The sequence below is a fragment of the Pecten maximus genome, chromosome 9, assembly GCF_902652985.1.
Source record: "Pecten maximus chromosome 9, xPecMax1.1, whole genome shotgun sequence".
In the NCBI taxonomy this organism is placed as follows: domain Eukaryota; kingdom Metazoa; phylum Mollusca; class Bivalvia; order Pectinida; family Pectinidae; genus Pecten; species Pecten maximus.
In genome coordinates this window covers 8,111,349-8,127,782 of record NC_047023.1, presented here as the reverse complement: position 1 = coordinate 8,127,782, position 16,434 = coordinate 8,111,349, and the positions used below count along the sequence as shown (strand labels likewise).

The following is a 16,434-nucleotide window of genomic DNA, read 5'->3' as shown; positions in this document are numbered from 1 at the left end:
TTTTGTAATGCCCATTAACGGTGTCATTACTTTCTGAAGTGTACTCTGTAATGGCCATTACATTTCATCAGAAAAGGTGTAATGGCCATTAAAGGTGTACAAAACTAAAAGACCATTACAAGAAAATACACTTTAATGGCCATAATTTTTACAAATATAATGACCATTACTTTTAAAGTACAAAAACTGTTTAAAGATCAACACAATGGTAATGGCCATTACGTTTTTACAAACAAAAGTGTAATGGCCATTATATATATACAGGTATACAAAATTAATGGACCTACATGTGACCATTACATTAGACGCATTCAGAAAATTTAGAAAATGCATTTTACCACTTAATTTCATCAAAGTTCATCATGAACTGTATCACTATGCATGTTTGACAATATCATTGTACATGTAATCCTTCCATTAAAAATTGCATTCAAAGTGATCCATCATTTGTTTCAAATTGATAACTGCTTCAAAAATGGATATTCACAGTACACAATCATGTGGACCCAAAATCCTTTTAATATTCTTCAGATACATGTAAGAGTGATTTATGTTCATTATTGCATTAATTCTCAATGTACATATGATGTGTGTTTGTACAATTTGGTTGAATAGGCAATACAATTTAAGAAATGCCAAAGCTGTTTGAATATAATGTACACTATGTAAATTTAGGTCACATGCATGGTGATTGGTTTTAAGTTAATTCTTACCTATAAACAGGTTGACATACTTCCAGAGTTGAATATTTCATTTCCTGGTAGTCTTGTATTAATCATGAACCAGGTATTAAAGATAAATACTTCCCTTCATTTGTAAAATAACATGTTGTTCATATGTGTGAGAAAAGCCTCATGGCTGCCATGTATTGGAACTCTCCTGCTTGAAGTTATTGGGCGGGAAAAATTTGGCGGGAAATTTGAAGTTTTTTTTTATTGTGAAGGCGTTTAGAAAGCCTGTACAGTTTCCTTATTCTTTAAGCCAACAACAAAATTGTAATATAGACATGGAATTCAACAATAACAATATAATGAAAAATAAGATACTGAAATAATACATTAATTTAAGGTCAACAATTCATGGTAGTATATTAAACATTGTCATATATATTACAATATGATGTGATGATATTTGTAATGGCCATTACAAGAAAAAAAATGTTACTTATGAGGAATTGCACATCGGAATAACAAATGTAATGGCATTACATAAAGGTACCATTAAGTAATGGCTATTGCATTATGACCATAATTTGTTATGGTCATTAAATGGAAAATGTAATGGGCATTACATGAAGGTACCAATAAGTAATGGCCATTGCATTGTGATCATAATTTGTTAAGACCATTAAATGGAAAATGTAATGGGCATTACAGGAAGTTACCAATAAGTAATTGCCATTACATTGTGATCATAATTTGTTGTGGCCATTAAATGGAAAATGTAATGGGCATTACATGAAGGTACCAATAAGTAATGGCCATTGCATTGTGATCATAATTTGTTATGGCCATTAAATGGAAAATGTAATGGGCATTACATGAAGTTACCAATAAATAATTGCCATTACATTGTGATCATAATTTGTTGTGGCCATTAAATGGAAAATGTAATGGGCATTACATGAAGGTACCAATAAGTAATGGCCATTGCATGGTGATCATAATTTGTTATGGCCATTAAATGGAAAATGTAATGGGCATTACATGAAGTTACCAATAAATAATTGCCATTACATTGTGATCATAATTTGTTGTGGGCATTAAATGGAAAATGTTAGGGAGTACATAAAATCCACAGTTAGTAATGGCCATAACATTATGATGACTCCACTCTAATGGCCATTACAAACAGAATAAAGGCCATTAAGAAAAATACAGAACATGAAGTAATGGCCATTATTTTGTTAATGACCATTACAAAGAAAATATTAATAGGAAAGTAATTGAAATTTAGAAAAATAATGCCCATTACATTACTTAACTCCAGGTTTGTCCCAAAAATGGAAACGAGAAATAATGGCCAATTTTAATGGAATCAGTGTTTTTAATGGTTTTGTAATGGGTTTGTAATAGATTTGTAATGACTTTGCTGGGCAGTAGTGGGAGTAGTAAACGTTTTTGGACATGAAAACTTCATACCTGGTGTGGAACTTTGTCATTCTTTTGATCAATTGTAGAGAATTCATTATTTTTGCACACTGCTGTGTCCAAAAAAGTATGTATTCTCAGAATGATATTTTGCAAAGATTATTTAATTTTATAGTATGAAATAAAAATTCAAGTGAAAGAAACAGGTAGGAAATCTTAATTAAATATCAAGACCATTTTAAATCATTTATCCACAGATAACTACTTGTCAGTCCCGACGCTGCAGCAGCCGACTCCAGCAGAAATATCGGCAGGCTTTGCGATCAGTGTCTGGCTTCAGCCTTTCTCTAGTATTAACAGCTACATACTGGCCAAAACCACAGCAGATGGAAGTCGCTTCTTCTACACCCTGAGGGTCGTTACCTCCCCTGGGGGCACCATCTTCAGATTGGGATTCTCTCTCACGGGCAGTACTGTAAGTAACTACTGGTGACTGGGGCAGTATACATCACCGTCCCGATCTCCTGATCTGACAGTTACAGGTATAATATCTAAACTGTCCTGATCTGACAGTTACAGGTATAATATCTAAACTGTCCTGATCTGACAGTTACAGGTAAAATGTCTAAACTGTCCTGATCTGACAGTTACAGGTAAAACATCTAAACTGTCCTGATCTGACAGTTACAGGTAAAATGTCTAAACTGTCCTGATCTGACAGTTACAGGTAAAACATCTAAACTGTCCTGATCTGACAGTTACAGGTAAAACATCTAAACTGTCCTGATCTGACAGTTACAGGTAAAACGTCTAAACTGTCCTGATCTGACAGTTACAGGTAAAATGTCTAAACTGTCCTGATCTGACAGTTACAGGTAAAATGTCTAAACTGTCCTGATCTGACAGTTACAGGTAAAACATCTAAACTGTCCTGATCTGACATTTACAGGTAAAACGTCTAAACTGTCCTGATCTGACAGTTACAGGTAAAACATCTAAACTGTCCTGATCTGACAGTTACAGGTAAAACGTCTAAACTGTCCTGATCTGACAGTTACAGGTAAAACATCTAAACTGTCCTGATCTGACAGTTACAGGTAAAATGTCTAAACTGTCCTGATCTGACAGTTACAGGTAAAATATCTAAACTGTCCTGATCTGACAGTTACAGGTAAAATGTCTAAACTGTCCTGGTCTGACAGTTACAGGTATAATATCAAAACTGTCCTGATCTGACAGTTACAGGTAAAATGTCTAAACTGTCCTGATCTGACAGTTACAGGTAAAACATCTAAACTGTCCTGATCTGACAGTTACAGGTAAAATGTCTAAACTGTCCTGATCTGACAGTTACAGGTAAAATGTCTAAACTGTCCTGATCTGACAGTTACAGGTAAAACGTCTAAACTGTCCTGATCTGACAGTTACAGGTAAAATGTCAAAACTGTCCTGATCTGACAGTTACAGGTAAAACGTCTAAACTGTCCTGATCTGACAGTTACAGGTAAAATGTCTAAACTGTCCTGATCTGACAGTTATAGGTAAAACGTCTAAACTGTCCTGATCTGACAGTTACAGGTAAAATGTCTAAACTGTCCTGATCTGACTGTTACAGGTAAAATGTCTAAACTGTCCTGATCTGACAGTTACAGGTAAAATGTCTAAACTGTCCTGATCTGACAGTTATAGGTAAAACATCTAAACTGTCCTGATCTGACTGTTACAGGTAAAATGTCTAAACTGTCCTGATCTGACAGTTACAGGTAAAATGTCTAAACTGTCCTGGTCTGACAGTTATAGGTAAAACATCTAAACTGTCCTGATCTGACAGTTACAGGTAAAATGTCTAAACTGTCCTGGTCTGACTGTTATAGGTAAAATGTCTAAACTGTCCTGATCTGACAGTTACAGGTAAAACGTCTAAACTGTCCTGATCTGACAGTTACAGGTAAAATGTCTAAACTGTCCTGATCTGACAGTTACAGGTAAAATGTCTAAACTGTCCTGGTCTGACTGTTATAGGTAAAACATCTAAACTGTCCTGATCTGACAGTTACAGGTAAAATGTCTAAACTGTCCTGATCTGACAGTTACAGGTAAAATGTCTAAACTGTCCTGGTCTGACAGTTATAGGTAAAACATCTAAACTGTCCTGATCTGACAGTTACAGGTAAAATGTCTAAACTGTCCTGGTCTGACTGTTATAGGTAAAATGTCTAAACTGTCCTGATCTGACAGTTACAGGTAAAACGTCTAAACTGTCCTGATCTGACAGTTACATGTAAAATGTCTAAACTGTCCTGATCTGACAGTTACAGGTAAAATGTCTAAACTGTCCTGATCTGACAGTTACAGGTAAAATGTCTAAACTGTCCTGATCTGACAGTTACAGGTAAAACATCTAAACTGTCCTGATCTGACAGTTACAGGTAAAACATCTAAACTGTCCTGATCTGACAGTTACAGGTAAAATGTCTAAACTGTCCTGATCTGACAGTTACAGGTAAAATGTCTAAACTGTCCTGATCTGACAGTTACAGGTAAAATGTCTAAACTGTCCTGGTCTGACAGTTATAGGTAAAACATCTAAACTGTCCTGATCTGACAGTTACAGGTAAAACATCTAAACTGTCCTGATCTGACAGTTACAGGTAAAACATCTAAACTGTCCTGATCTGACAGTTACAGGTAAAACATCTAAACTGTCCTGATCTGACAGTTACAGGTAAAATGTCTAAACTGTCCTGATCTGACAGTTACAGGTAAAACATCTAAACTGTCCTGATCTGACAGTTACAGGTAAAACATCTAAACTGTCCTGATCTGACAGTTATAGGTAAAACATCTAAACTGTCCTGATCTGACAGTTACAGGTAAAACATCTAAACTGTCCTGATCTGACAGTTACAGGTAAAATGTCTAAACTGTCCTGATCTGACAGTTACAGGTAAAACATCTAAACTGTCCTGATCTGACAGTTACAGGTAAAATGTCTAAACTGTCCTGATCTGACAGTTACAGGTAAAATGTCTAAACTGTCCTGATCTGACAGTTACAGGTAAAATGTCTAAACTGTCCTGATCTGACAGTTATAGGTAAAATGTCTAAACTGTCCTGATCTGACAGTTATAGGTAAAACGTCTAAACTGTCCTGATCTGACAGTTACAGGTAAAATGTCTAAACTGTCCTGGTCTGACAGTTACAGGTAAAATGTCTAAACTGTCCTGATCTGACAGTTACAGGTAAAATGTCTAAACTGTCCTGATCTGACAGTTACAGGTAAAACATCTAAACTGTCCTGATCTGACTGTTACAGGTAAAACGTCTAAACTGTCCTGATCTGACAGTTACAGGTAAAATGTCTAAACTGTCCTGATCTGACAGTTACAGGTAAAATGTCTAAACTGCCCTGATCTGACAGTTACAGGTAAAATGTCTAAACTGTCCTGATCTGACAGTTACAGGTAAAATGTCTAAACTGTCCTGATCTGACAGTTATAGGTAAAATGTCTAAACTGTCCTGATCTGACAGTTATAGGTAAAATGTCTAAACTGTCCTGATCTGACTGTTACAGGTATAACATCTAAACTGTCCTGATCTGACAGTTAGAGGTAAAACATCTAAACTGTTCTGATCTGACAGTTACAGGTAAAATGTCTAAACTGTCTCTCTACAGACTTTACCGTAACTGTAATTAACTATACTGACTACTGCCACACAGTATTATCACAGTCCCTTTTCATTTCCCCAGTGCTCAATCTACACAATTTGATGATATAATTCAGTTTCAGAAATGAAAAAAAAACGTTCTTCTTATTTTGTTTGTTTGTTTGTTTTGTTTTTGCAAAATCGGCTTTGTGGAATTGTGCTTGTTAGTGTTTTAAAAAATGTTGAAATGTTTAACGAGTTAATTTATGTCTACATGTATATAAGAGACATCACATTCCCACAGGTAGTGATGGTCTATTCAGAATTGGATGACCATCTCCCAGATATTATGTTTAAATGTTTCCTGATTTTGGTATCTATGAATATAGACTTAATATAAACTTAATTTCTACATCAGTTACTGTAGTGATAGAAATGAAAAAAAAAAAAGATTTAAAAAAAATTTTTTTTTTATCTGAATGTCATTAGTGATTTTTTCTTCAGACTAACCAGGAAGTATCGGTAACAGCACAGACCAGTATACAGGATGGCGCCTGGCACCACCTAGTGGTATCCATAGACTCGGGCACAATCTTCTTCTACCTGGATACAACGCCTCTTGCTCAGCAGTGAGTTACCACAAATCTGGTTCATACATGTAGAACAAAAGTCTGATGTCGGCAACCTCTCTGGTTCATACATACTAATAAAATTCTGATGTAGGTGACCTCTGGTTCATACATGTAGAATAAAATTCTGATGTAGGTGACCTCTCTGGTTCAGACATACAAAATAAAAGTCTGATGTCGGCAACCTCTCTGGTTCATACATGTAGAATAAAAGTCTGATGTCGGCAACCTCTCTGGTTCATACATATAGAATAAAAGTCTGATGTCGGCAACCTCTCTGGTTCATACATATAGAATAAAAGTCTGATTAAATGATGACCTCTCTGTTTCATACATACAAAGTAAAAGTCTGATCAAGATGACCTCTCAGAACTTCGTGAATGCGACTCCTGCCACATGACCTCAGAGTTGAAGGGAAAGCATGCATCTTGTAACTAAGGAACTATTTTTCAAAACAGCATTATGTTTCCTGTAGCCTATAGTTACACTGATAAGGATTCATTTCTCTCATGATATAAATTGTATGAACTGTTGTGGTTTTTTTTGCTTTTAAATTCATTATTACCATTCATAAACTACACCTAGTCCAACAGTTGGGGTTATTTCCTCAGAAAACCATTTTGTAGTAAATGGTTTTTGGCCAACAAATTGCATGATTTCTTGACATTTCCGCAACCGTCACATCTGAGGTAATGTTTGAAGCTGTGGAGCTCCGATTGGAAAGTGACAAGGCTACATTGTAATGGATGTAAACATTCCATTGGTTTTGATATATACGAAACTGTGTCTACATAATAAACGATGTACATGACATTCTATTCACCTCCCTGGACAGTTTGAATATTCTCTACAATATTTAAAAGAATGTGAAAAATTCCATTTTCAGATTGAATTTCCTTCATCAGCTATTGACTGTAGAATTTGTCTCCTGTCTGCATTTCCTGTACTGTTTCCTCATATTTTGCTTATCAAGTAAAAAAAAAATTGTTCAATCTATCAGTTTTATTAATTCTATTTTACTGTTACAAATTTATGTTAATATTTAAGGTTGATATTTCTTTATGTTTGGACTATAAACCGATCTATTTACAGATTTATAGGGAATACCCAGACAATGATAGATGGTACAGGCAGTCTCCTTATTGGAGCTAAAGCCCCTGGCAGTGATCATTTCATTGGCTACCTACAAGATGTCCGACTTTATACTGGCAAACTAGACCCAAGGTAATAGACCCACAATGTCCAAACATCATGCTTAACTCATGTTACTAGGCAAGGATTTATACAATTCACATGAAAATCCTTGTAATATTGATTATAACAGATCAGAATATAATTTATGTGAGCCATGAACTGTCATTCCATGGCATTCATTGTCGTTATAAAGGACAACTTTGCAGGCAAATACGACAATGCAATATGTTTTGTTTGCCCGCAAATCTCTGTCATTTATGGTGGATGTAAATTACATTCATTTGCTTGATATACAGTGTATTATTATGTATTAAATAAATAAAATGCATCTCATAAACATAGGGGGTCATCCTTAATGACCTTTATTTAGCTGTTAAATAGGACATTAAACAATACTAAACTGAACTAAACTAAGCTTTGCAGGCAAACAGCATTGCAGTAGTGCAATGTGTTATGTTTGCCTGCAAATATCTGTCATTTACAGTGGATTTAAATGTCATGACAAATTAGTTCAGTGCTTATATTTATATTCCTTGAAGATTTTGGTATCTTATATGAATTCTGACTTCATTTAAATTAAATTAGGTGATTCATGACAGCTTGATCTTTTAGAAAGAAAATTCATTTTGATAGAGGACAGTCACTGTTGTCACCATTGTTACAGTAATGATGACGTTACTGACATATTATGGGTGGCATTCAAGGTGCTTTGAATCACATTTCTTTCTGGTAACATGTAATATCATAGCAATGCTAATGTAAAAATAATTAAAGGTTACAGTATTATGATTTGAGGGCTGCAGTGGCCGAGTGGTTAAGGTGTCCCGACACTTTATCACTAGCCCTCCAACACTGGGTTGCGAGTTCGAAACCTACGTGGGGCATTTGCCAGGTACTGACCGTAGGCCGATGGTTTTTCTCCGGGTACTCCGGCTTTCCTCCACCTCCAAAACCTGGCACGTCCTTAAATGACCCTGGCTGTTAATGGGACGTTTAAATAAAATAAACCAATTATTATGAGTTGAATGAAACTGCATGCCCAGGGCCTGAATGTTTATATGGTTTTTATCCGTAATGATGTTTCCCTTTGTAGCCAAATCATGGAGTTGTACAGCAGTCCAGCTGCCGCAGACTTGACCCCTATATCTGGCTATTTGACTTACCGCCAGGGCGAGAGGTCAAAGGACATCACCATACAGTCGATCCAGGATTCTCTCGACGAACAGAATGAAGTGTACAAGGTCAAACTTCTCGGCGCTAGCAATGGGGCCTCACTCTCAGTGATTGACAGCATCTCCAAAATCACAAGTATGGATCCTACATGTTTGACCATAGTGTCGGCTGTCTTAGAGGATTTGACAAGTATTTTTTACAGTATTATGTTTAAAAAGTAACATTGTATTATTGACAGATCACTAATTTGAATGCTTTGTGTCGTAAGTCATGCCAGAAATTTCTAACCTGGTACTCTCTCTCTCTGTCTTCCATTACTGTTCAATGTAGGTAAAAAAAAATCCTTTGTACTCAGGCCCTCCTTCATCTGCTTTGAAATTAAAAAAAAAGTCCATCATCTCACATTTTTCCTGGTTGAATCAGAAATTTTTTTTTTTCTTTAAATCCAATAATTGATTTCTTATGGAAAGTTTTCAGTTAAGGATTTTCTTAAGTTAACGAACCTTAAGGATTTTCTTAAGTTAATAAACTTTGATGAAACTTGGACCAGAATTGTTGTCTGGTGTATTACATCGATCATCCATTTTATTTTACAGTCTTAAAAAGTGACAATGCTAATGGTCAGTTTGGATTCAATCAGTCCTGTGTTCCCGCTGTGGCGATGTACGAGAATGCCACGATATTGTGTTCAGTGGATCGTTACAAGGGAAGTGATGGGACGGTCAACGTCACATGGTCCGTGTTTCAGCTTCTACAGGGTGGCAACCAAGTTGAAGCAGTCAGCGACTTTGTGGCTAGTTCAGGCGTTCTTACATTTTATCAAGGCGAGAAATCAAAGGTAGGGATTTTTTATTAGGGCACCTGAGACGAAGTCTCAAGTGACCTATTCTAATTGCCTTTTGTCCGTCGTCGTACGTCGTGCGTCCGTAAACTTTTTACATTTTCGACTTCTTCTCCAAAACCACTGAACAAAATTCAATGAAATTTGGCAGAAAGTTACTATGGTTGAAGGTCAACCAAAATTGTGAATTATATGGTCCCCACCCCCCAGGGGCCTGAGGGGTGGGCCCAAAAAGGGTCAAATTTACTAAAACTTCAAAAATCTTCTTCTCTACTCTCAGATATGGTGGAGTCAAACACTCTTTATCGATGAAAGGGTCTTGTGGTGCTTTACCAAAATTGTGAATTGCATGACCCTGGGGTTTCGCGTTTTGCCCATGGGGAGGGGGTAAACTTTACTATTATAGTTTATTTAGGGAAATCACTTTTTTGGCTATTATTTATTGGATTTGTATTGGAATTTATTCAAACCTGGTTAACATTATCAGCGTTGGATAACAGTTTGATAGTACACATATGTTGGCCCTGACTGACCCCCAGGGGCTGATGGGCGGGGCTAAAAAGGGTCAAATTGACTGAAACTTCAAAAATCTTCTTCTCTACTCTCATATTTGGTAGAATCAAAAACTCTCCATAGATGGAAGGTTCTTATGGTGGTTTACCAAAATTGTGAATTTAATGACACTGGGGTCTCGCGTTTTGCCCCTGGGGAGGGGGTAAACTTTACTATAGTTTATATAGGGAAATCACATTTTTGGCTATTATTTATTGGATTTGTATTGGAATTTATTCATACCTGGTTAACATTATCAGCGTTGGATAACAGTTTGATAGTACGCATATGTTGGCCCTGACTGACCCCCAGGGGCTGATGGGCGGGGCTAAAAGGGTCAAATTGACTGAAATTTCAAAATCTTATTCTCAATACCTATATAAGATAGGATCAAAAACTTTTCATAGAAGGAATGGTTTTATGGTGTTTTACATAAATTGTGAATTTCATGACCCTGGGGTTTCACATTTGCCCTTTGGAAGAGGGTAAACTTTGCAATAGTTTATATAGGGAATTCATATTTTTGATAATCATCTGTTTTATGTCTATTGGAATTCATTTTAACTTTCTTAAAATTATCAGCAAGAGATGACAGCTTAATATGCACATGTTGACCCTGACTGACCCCATTAGGACTGATGGGTTGGGCCAAAAAGGGTCAATTAAATTAACTGAAATATTTCAAATCTCAGGTGACCGTTAAGGCCCTTTGGGCCTCTTGTCTGTTTTTAATGACCAGGCTTTCTATGTTTTTAGTTCATGTAGGGTTTAATTCAGAAAATGATACAACAAACGTCATTCTGTGTTTGATCAAATGGCATCTCTAGCATTTGTTTTCATAAAACTATAGTCGTCATTGATTATGAAGATTTCAGTTAATTCTGTTATTTGTTATTCCATATAAAACATGCTAGTAAAAAAGAAAAATGTATATCTATTTTTTTTTAATTAATTCATAAATATGGAAAAAATAAAACTTTTCCAGAGGAAGTTAAAGATTATCCCCAGTGACAACGTCTAATACTTTATACACATATCATTCATATCATTTGCCAATAATTTATGTTTTATTTTAGAAAAAAATTGGATGAAAGCATTTGTGATATAATACACTCGGATATCTTACATAATGTTTTTCCTGAGAGTTGTATGTTTCGTGATAGAGTTGTCTGTCCTTGACAGGCGTTTTTCCTGAGAGTTTTATGTTTTCCTGATAGAGTTGTCTGTCCTTGACAGGCGTTTTTCCTGAGAGTTTTATGTTTTCCTGATAGAGTTGTCTGTCCTTGACAGGCGTTTTTCCTGAGAGTTTTATGTTTTCCTGATAGAGTTGTCTGTCCTTGACAGGCGTTGGGAGAGTTTTATATTTTACTGATAGAGTTGTCTGTCCTTGACAGGCGTTTTTCCTGAGAATTGTATGTTTTCCTGATAGAGTTGTCTGTCCTTGACAGGTGTTTTATCTTGAGGTACGCGATGATACGGTACCAGAGGCTCAGGAGACATTCCACATCAGGTTGGTAGGCGTTACTTCAGGTGACGGTATCTCCGGTACGACCAATACCAGCGGGGCCAGCATCAATCCCTTAGCTGCCGTTTCCAACTTAGTTATAGAAGAGAATGATTATACCTACGGATTATTCCAGTTCTCAAACGCGTCGACTCCGCCAACTCCTGGTGATGGCGTCATACCGCCTGGTACAAGTAAACCCACGGTAAGTTTACCTCCGAGTCAACTCCACCGAGTCGACTCCACCAACTCCTGGTAATGGTGAGATACCACTTGGTACAAGTTACACTTATCTGGTTGCAAGGCCTATGGCCAACTCATAAATTAAATTCAAGTTAGGGCAATACAATGATTGTTGTCAATTGTTTACTGTATTACCATATGTAGATGATTTCCACGAACAGGTTATACTGTGAGATTAATTTGGTACTTAAATCGTAAATTCTGTAAAATCTATTGGTATCAGAATTGATGTGTGAAGTTTATATGAAAACTTAACTGTTATAAGTAATATATTTGGTCATCAGATTTGATAAATTTTCATCTAAATGCTGTTTTGGAAATTAGAAAAAAACAACTTTATTTTGTATGTTTTATTTGTATAATTTTAAATATTTACTTAACCATTGTTCAGGTGACCATATCAGAGGAGTCTGGAATTGTAAGCTTGATGGTTGTGAGAGCACAAGGTGCGATGGGTCTGGTATCTGTGGAGTGGAGAGCAACTGATGGAACAGCCCTCAACAATAGAGACTACTCCGTATGTATTTGTGTTTATGTGAACGTAAATGTTGACATGGGTTTATGTCTAGGGATCTCATGTAGATGTTGACATGGGTTTACGCATGAAGATCTCATGTCAAAGTTGACATGGGTTTACTTACGGGGATCTCGTGTAAATGTTGACATGGGTTTATGTCTGGGGATCTCATGTAGATGTTGACATGGGTTTATGTAGGGAGACCTCAAGTAAATGTTGACATTGGTTTACTTATGGGGATCTAATGTAAATGTTGACAAGGGTTTACGTCTGGGGATCTCAAGTAAATGTTGACAGGGGTTTACGTATGGGGATCTCATGTAAATGTTGACATTGGTTTACGTATGGGAATCTCATGTAAATGTTGACATTGGTTTATGTAGGGAGACCTCAAGTAAATGTTGACATTGGTTTACGTATGGGGATCTAATGTAAATGTTGACAAGGGTTTACGTCTGGGGATCTCAAGTAAATGTTGACAGGGGTTTACGTATGGGGATCTCATGTAAATGTTGACATTGGTTTACATATGGGAATCTCATGTAAATGTTGACATTGGTTTACGTCTGGGAATCTCATGTAAATGTTGACATTGGTTTGTGTCTGGGAATCTCATGTAAATGTTGACATGGGTTTACGTATGGGGATCTAATGTAAGTGTTGACATTAGTTTACGTCTGGGGATTTCATGTAAATGTTGACATGGGTTTACGTATGGGGATCTCAAACATGTAAATGTTCATACGAGTTTAGGTTTGAAGATTTGAGCATGTGAACATTCACATGGTTTTACGTCTAGGATCTGAACATGTAAACATTCACATGGTTTTACGTCTAGGGATCTGAACATGTAAACATTCACATGGTTTTACGTCTAGGGATCTGAACATGTAAACATTCACATGGTTTTACGTCTAGGGATCTTGTGTAAACATTCACATGGTTTTACATCTAGGGATCTCGTGTAATCATTCACATGGTTTTACATCTAGGGATCTCGTGTAATCATTCACATGGTTTTACATCTAGGGATCTCGTGTAAACATTCACATGGTTTTACATCTAGGGATCTCGTGTAATCATTCACATGGTTTTACGTCTAGGGATCTGAACATGTAAACATTCACATGGTTTTACATCTAGGGATCTGAACATGTAAACATTCACATGGTTTTACGTCTAGGGATCTGAACATGTAAACATTCTCATGGTTTTACGTCTAGGGATCTGAACATGTAAACATTCACATGGTTTTACGTCTAGGGATCTCGTGTAAACATTCACATGGTTTTACATCTAGGGATCTGAACATGTAAACATTCACATGGTTTTACGTCTAGGGATCTGAACATGTAAACATTCACATGGTTTTACGTCTAGGGATCTGAACATGTAAACATTCACATGGTTTTACGTCTAGGGATCTCGCATATGAAGTTCCTGGCTTCTGTACACATGGCGTCCTGCCAAAGATGGTTGGAGTTTCGTGCCATGAACACACACTGTAGCGACTCCTCGTTAGGCTCATTAGGGGCCCATTTTATAAACGTGAATGGCTGCATCAGCGTTTCTGATTTCCACATCCACTGACGAGTAGTGTCATGGAATGTTCCACTCATCCACCATCCATCCACCTTTTGGTACACTGTAATACAATAGCACAGATAGCATTTATACTAGGTTGTTTGTAGGGACAGGTGTTACCATGGCAACCAATTTAATTATTTGTTAGGCCGAAAAAATGATTGTTAGTTTTTCAGGCCCTGATGCATCTTATTTTATGTCCTGCCTCACCTGTTTCGGAATTTTAAAAAAAACGAAAATAAATCCTCATCCAAATCTGGACTTTGCCTGTTCTTTTGTTTGTCACTTCTACACTGTTTCTGTCCTGGTTTTCTGACCAAATGGTGCTGATTTCTGTGGAAGTTGTTTGTGACAGGGTCCTAGTCCTGAAGGCATGATTACCCCTATATCAGACTACTACGGTACCTCACAGACAGTAGGTAACATTGGATATATTTGATCAGTGGTCTGCTATTTTTTCAGTTAATTTTTTCAAAATTTTTTGCTATTAAACTTGATAAAGCAATGTAAAATGTATTCAGCTTTTAATTGATTTGAAAATGGAAAACAAAAAAGTGTACACGTACTATCAAAATTATTTGCTTTAAAAACTTAATCATTGCCTGTGAAATTTATTCAGCTTAATTTCCACAGATTCAAAAATGAAAATGATAGGACAAGTTTTTTAAGGTTTTTTTTTAAAGAATTATGGTTCACAATAAGGTAGTTTATTCTCATAATACTTGTTATTTGCTACAAATATATGTAAAATCAGTGATTATTTGTGCAAAATTTGAACAATTTACTCAGACTTATTTGCTGCAAAGCCTTTATCAGTGCCCGTGGAATTTATTCAGCTTTGTACTGGTTTGAATATTGAAATTATTGGATAAGTATTTTTTGAGAAAAATAGTGCACATTATGGGAGTAATTTGTATATTGTATATATTGTATATTTAAAGAACCCTAGATAAAACACAATCTGTTTTTCACCACAATATGGCTGTAGACAAACTTAAAAGTATGATGTCAATCATATAGTTAAATTCCTAATTTAATTACCCTATTAAATGTTGTTTAAAACGCAGGTATGAACCATATAAACACATCATCGTATGATACTTGGTTTGAATGGCCATGTACCAATTTGTCTCGCTTAGCCATGAGGAATGAAATCGGTAGACACACAGTATAAACAGGGGGAGTTAACTCGATGTCATTTCGCGATGTCATTATTGTGATCGTGTCACTTCTTATGGATTTGTATAATTCAATGAAAGACGGGTGCTTTGTACTGTGTCAGGAATTTCCCCCAGAAATACACAGACTACGATGTTTCTGTAGAGGTTGCAAAAGTAATCATGTTTTATGTATTATCAAACAATAATACCCACTTTCACTCAGTCGTTAGAAAGTCCAAGAGCTTATTTGTCATAATTTAACTTTAAATGTCTAATTAAAACTGTAAAAACACAAAAGGACATAAATTAGTAAGATTGTATTACCTGGTCCCTTAAGCATGTCAAGCTAGTATATATGCAGAGATCATGGTAGTCAATAATCATCTCCATGAAACTGAGAATTTAGAGGAACCAAATAATATGATTTGTGTGTGACCACCAATCTTACTCTTAACTTAAGTGCAGAGATTCTGTTGTAAAATATGAATATTACCTGGAGAGTTTTTGATGATAAACGCCAGCAGGTTGTGCTCCTTTTCATTTTTGAGGCCAACGAGTTCACTTTCCAGGGCGGCACAGTAGTCGCGGGCCTCGTACCAAGTCGCATTAAAGTTCGATAGCATGTAACACGACTCCCAACTCTTAACAAAGTCAAATCCATGAGGACATCTGGAATCACCATCCTTACTCTTAGTGTCTCGCTTTGTCTGACCTTCGCTCATCAAGGTTGTCAAGTTTGTCCTCAAGTCTGCGAACTCCTCGGAGCAAACGTTTGGATAAGTCACTCATAGATTTAAGAAGATTGCTCTGTACTCTGATTAAGCCGTCGCCTAATTTTGTGAAGCTCTATAGAAACGTTTTGTGTTTCCGTGCTGGTTGTAGTAGATCTCTTTCTTCGGTTTCCTACTTTTTCCATTACTGATTCAATGGCTGGTTCTTGACTGTTTCTCAAGTCTTCGCATCCTTCACCAAACCTGTTAGCCAGTACAAACTCGTATTGACAGCTACCGATTTGAAGTTGACAAGATGGCAAAGGATTTTTCGCCTGCTGTGAAACTTGTATCAAAGCAAAGAAAGCTAGCATCCACATTTTAACAGCGTTTGATTTCCTCAAAGTTTACCTTATGAACTATGTATGGCCCCCAGAGAGTGTAAATACAAACAGTTGCTTCGATCACATATTTTACGTTATTGCCTCTAGGATTCAAAGAATCTTTTAAATAACAAATTTTAAACCAACATGAGCATTCATGAAAAGGCTTTCAATTTTATATTGTCAACAAATCTTCTAGTTACA

At 36.3% G+C, this 16,434-nt stretch overlaps 1 protein-coding gene across 1 annotated transcript; it reads right to left on the bottom strand.

The window, feature by feature from the left end:
* Positions 1-13,793: 13,793 nt before the first annotated feature.
* Positions 13,794-15,859, bottom strand: LOC117334885 (perlucin-like). Its single transcript, XM_033894725.1, has 2 exons — positions 15,631-15,859; positions 13,794-14,038 (listed from the first exon to the last, which is right to left on the bottom strand). The coding sequence occupies exons 1-2, from the start codon at positions 15,857-15,859 to the stop codon at positions 13,794-13,796; spliced, it is 474 nt and encodes a 157-aa protein (XP_033750616.1).
* Between the last annotated feature and the right edge of the window lie 575 nt (positions 15,860-16,434).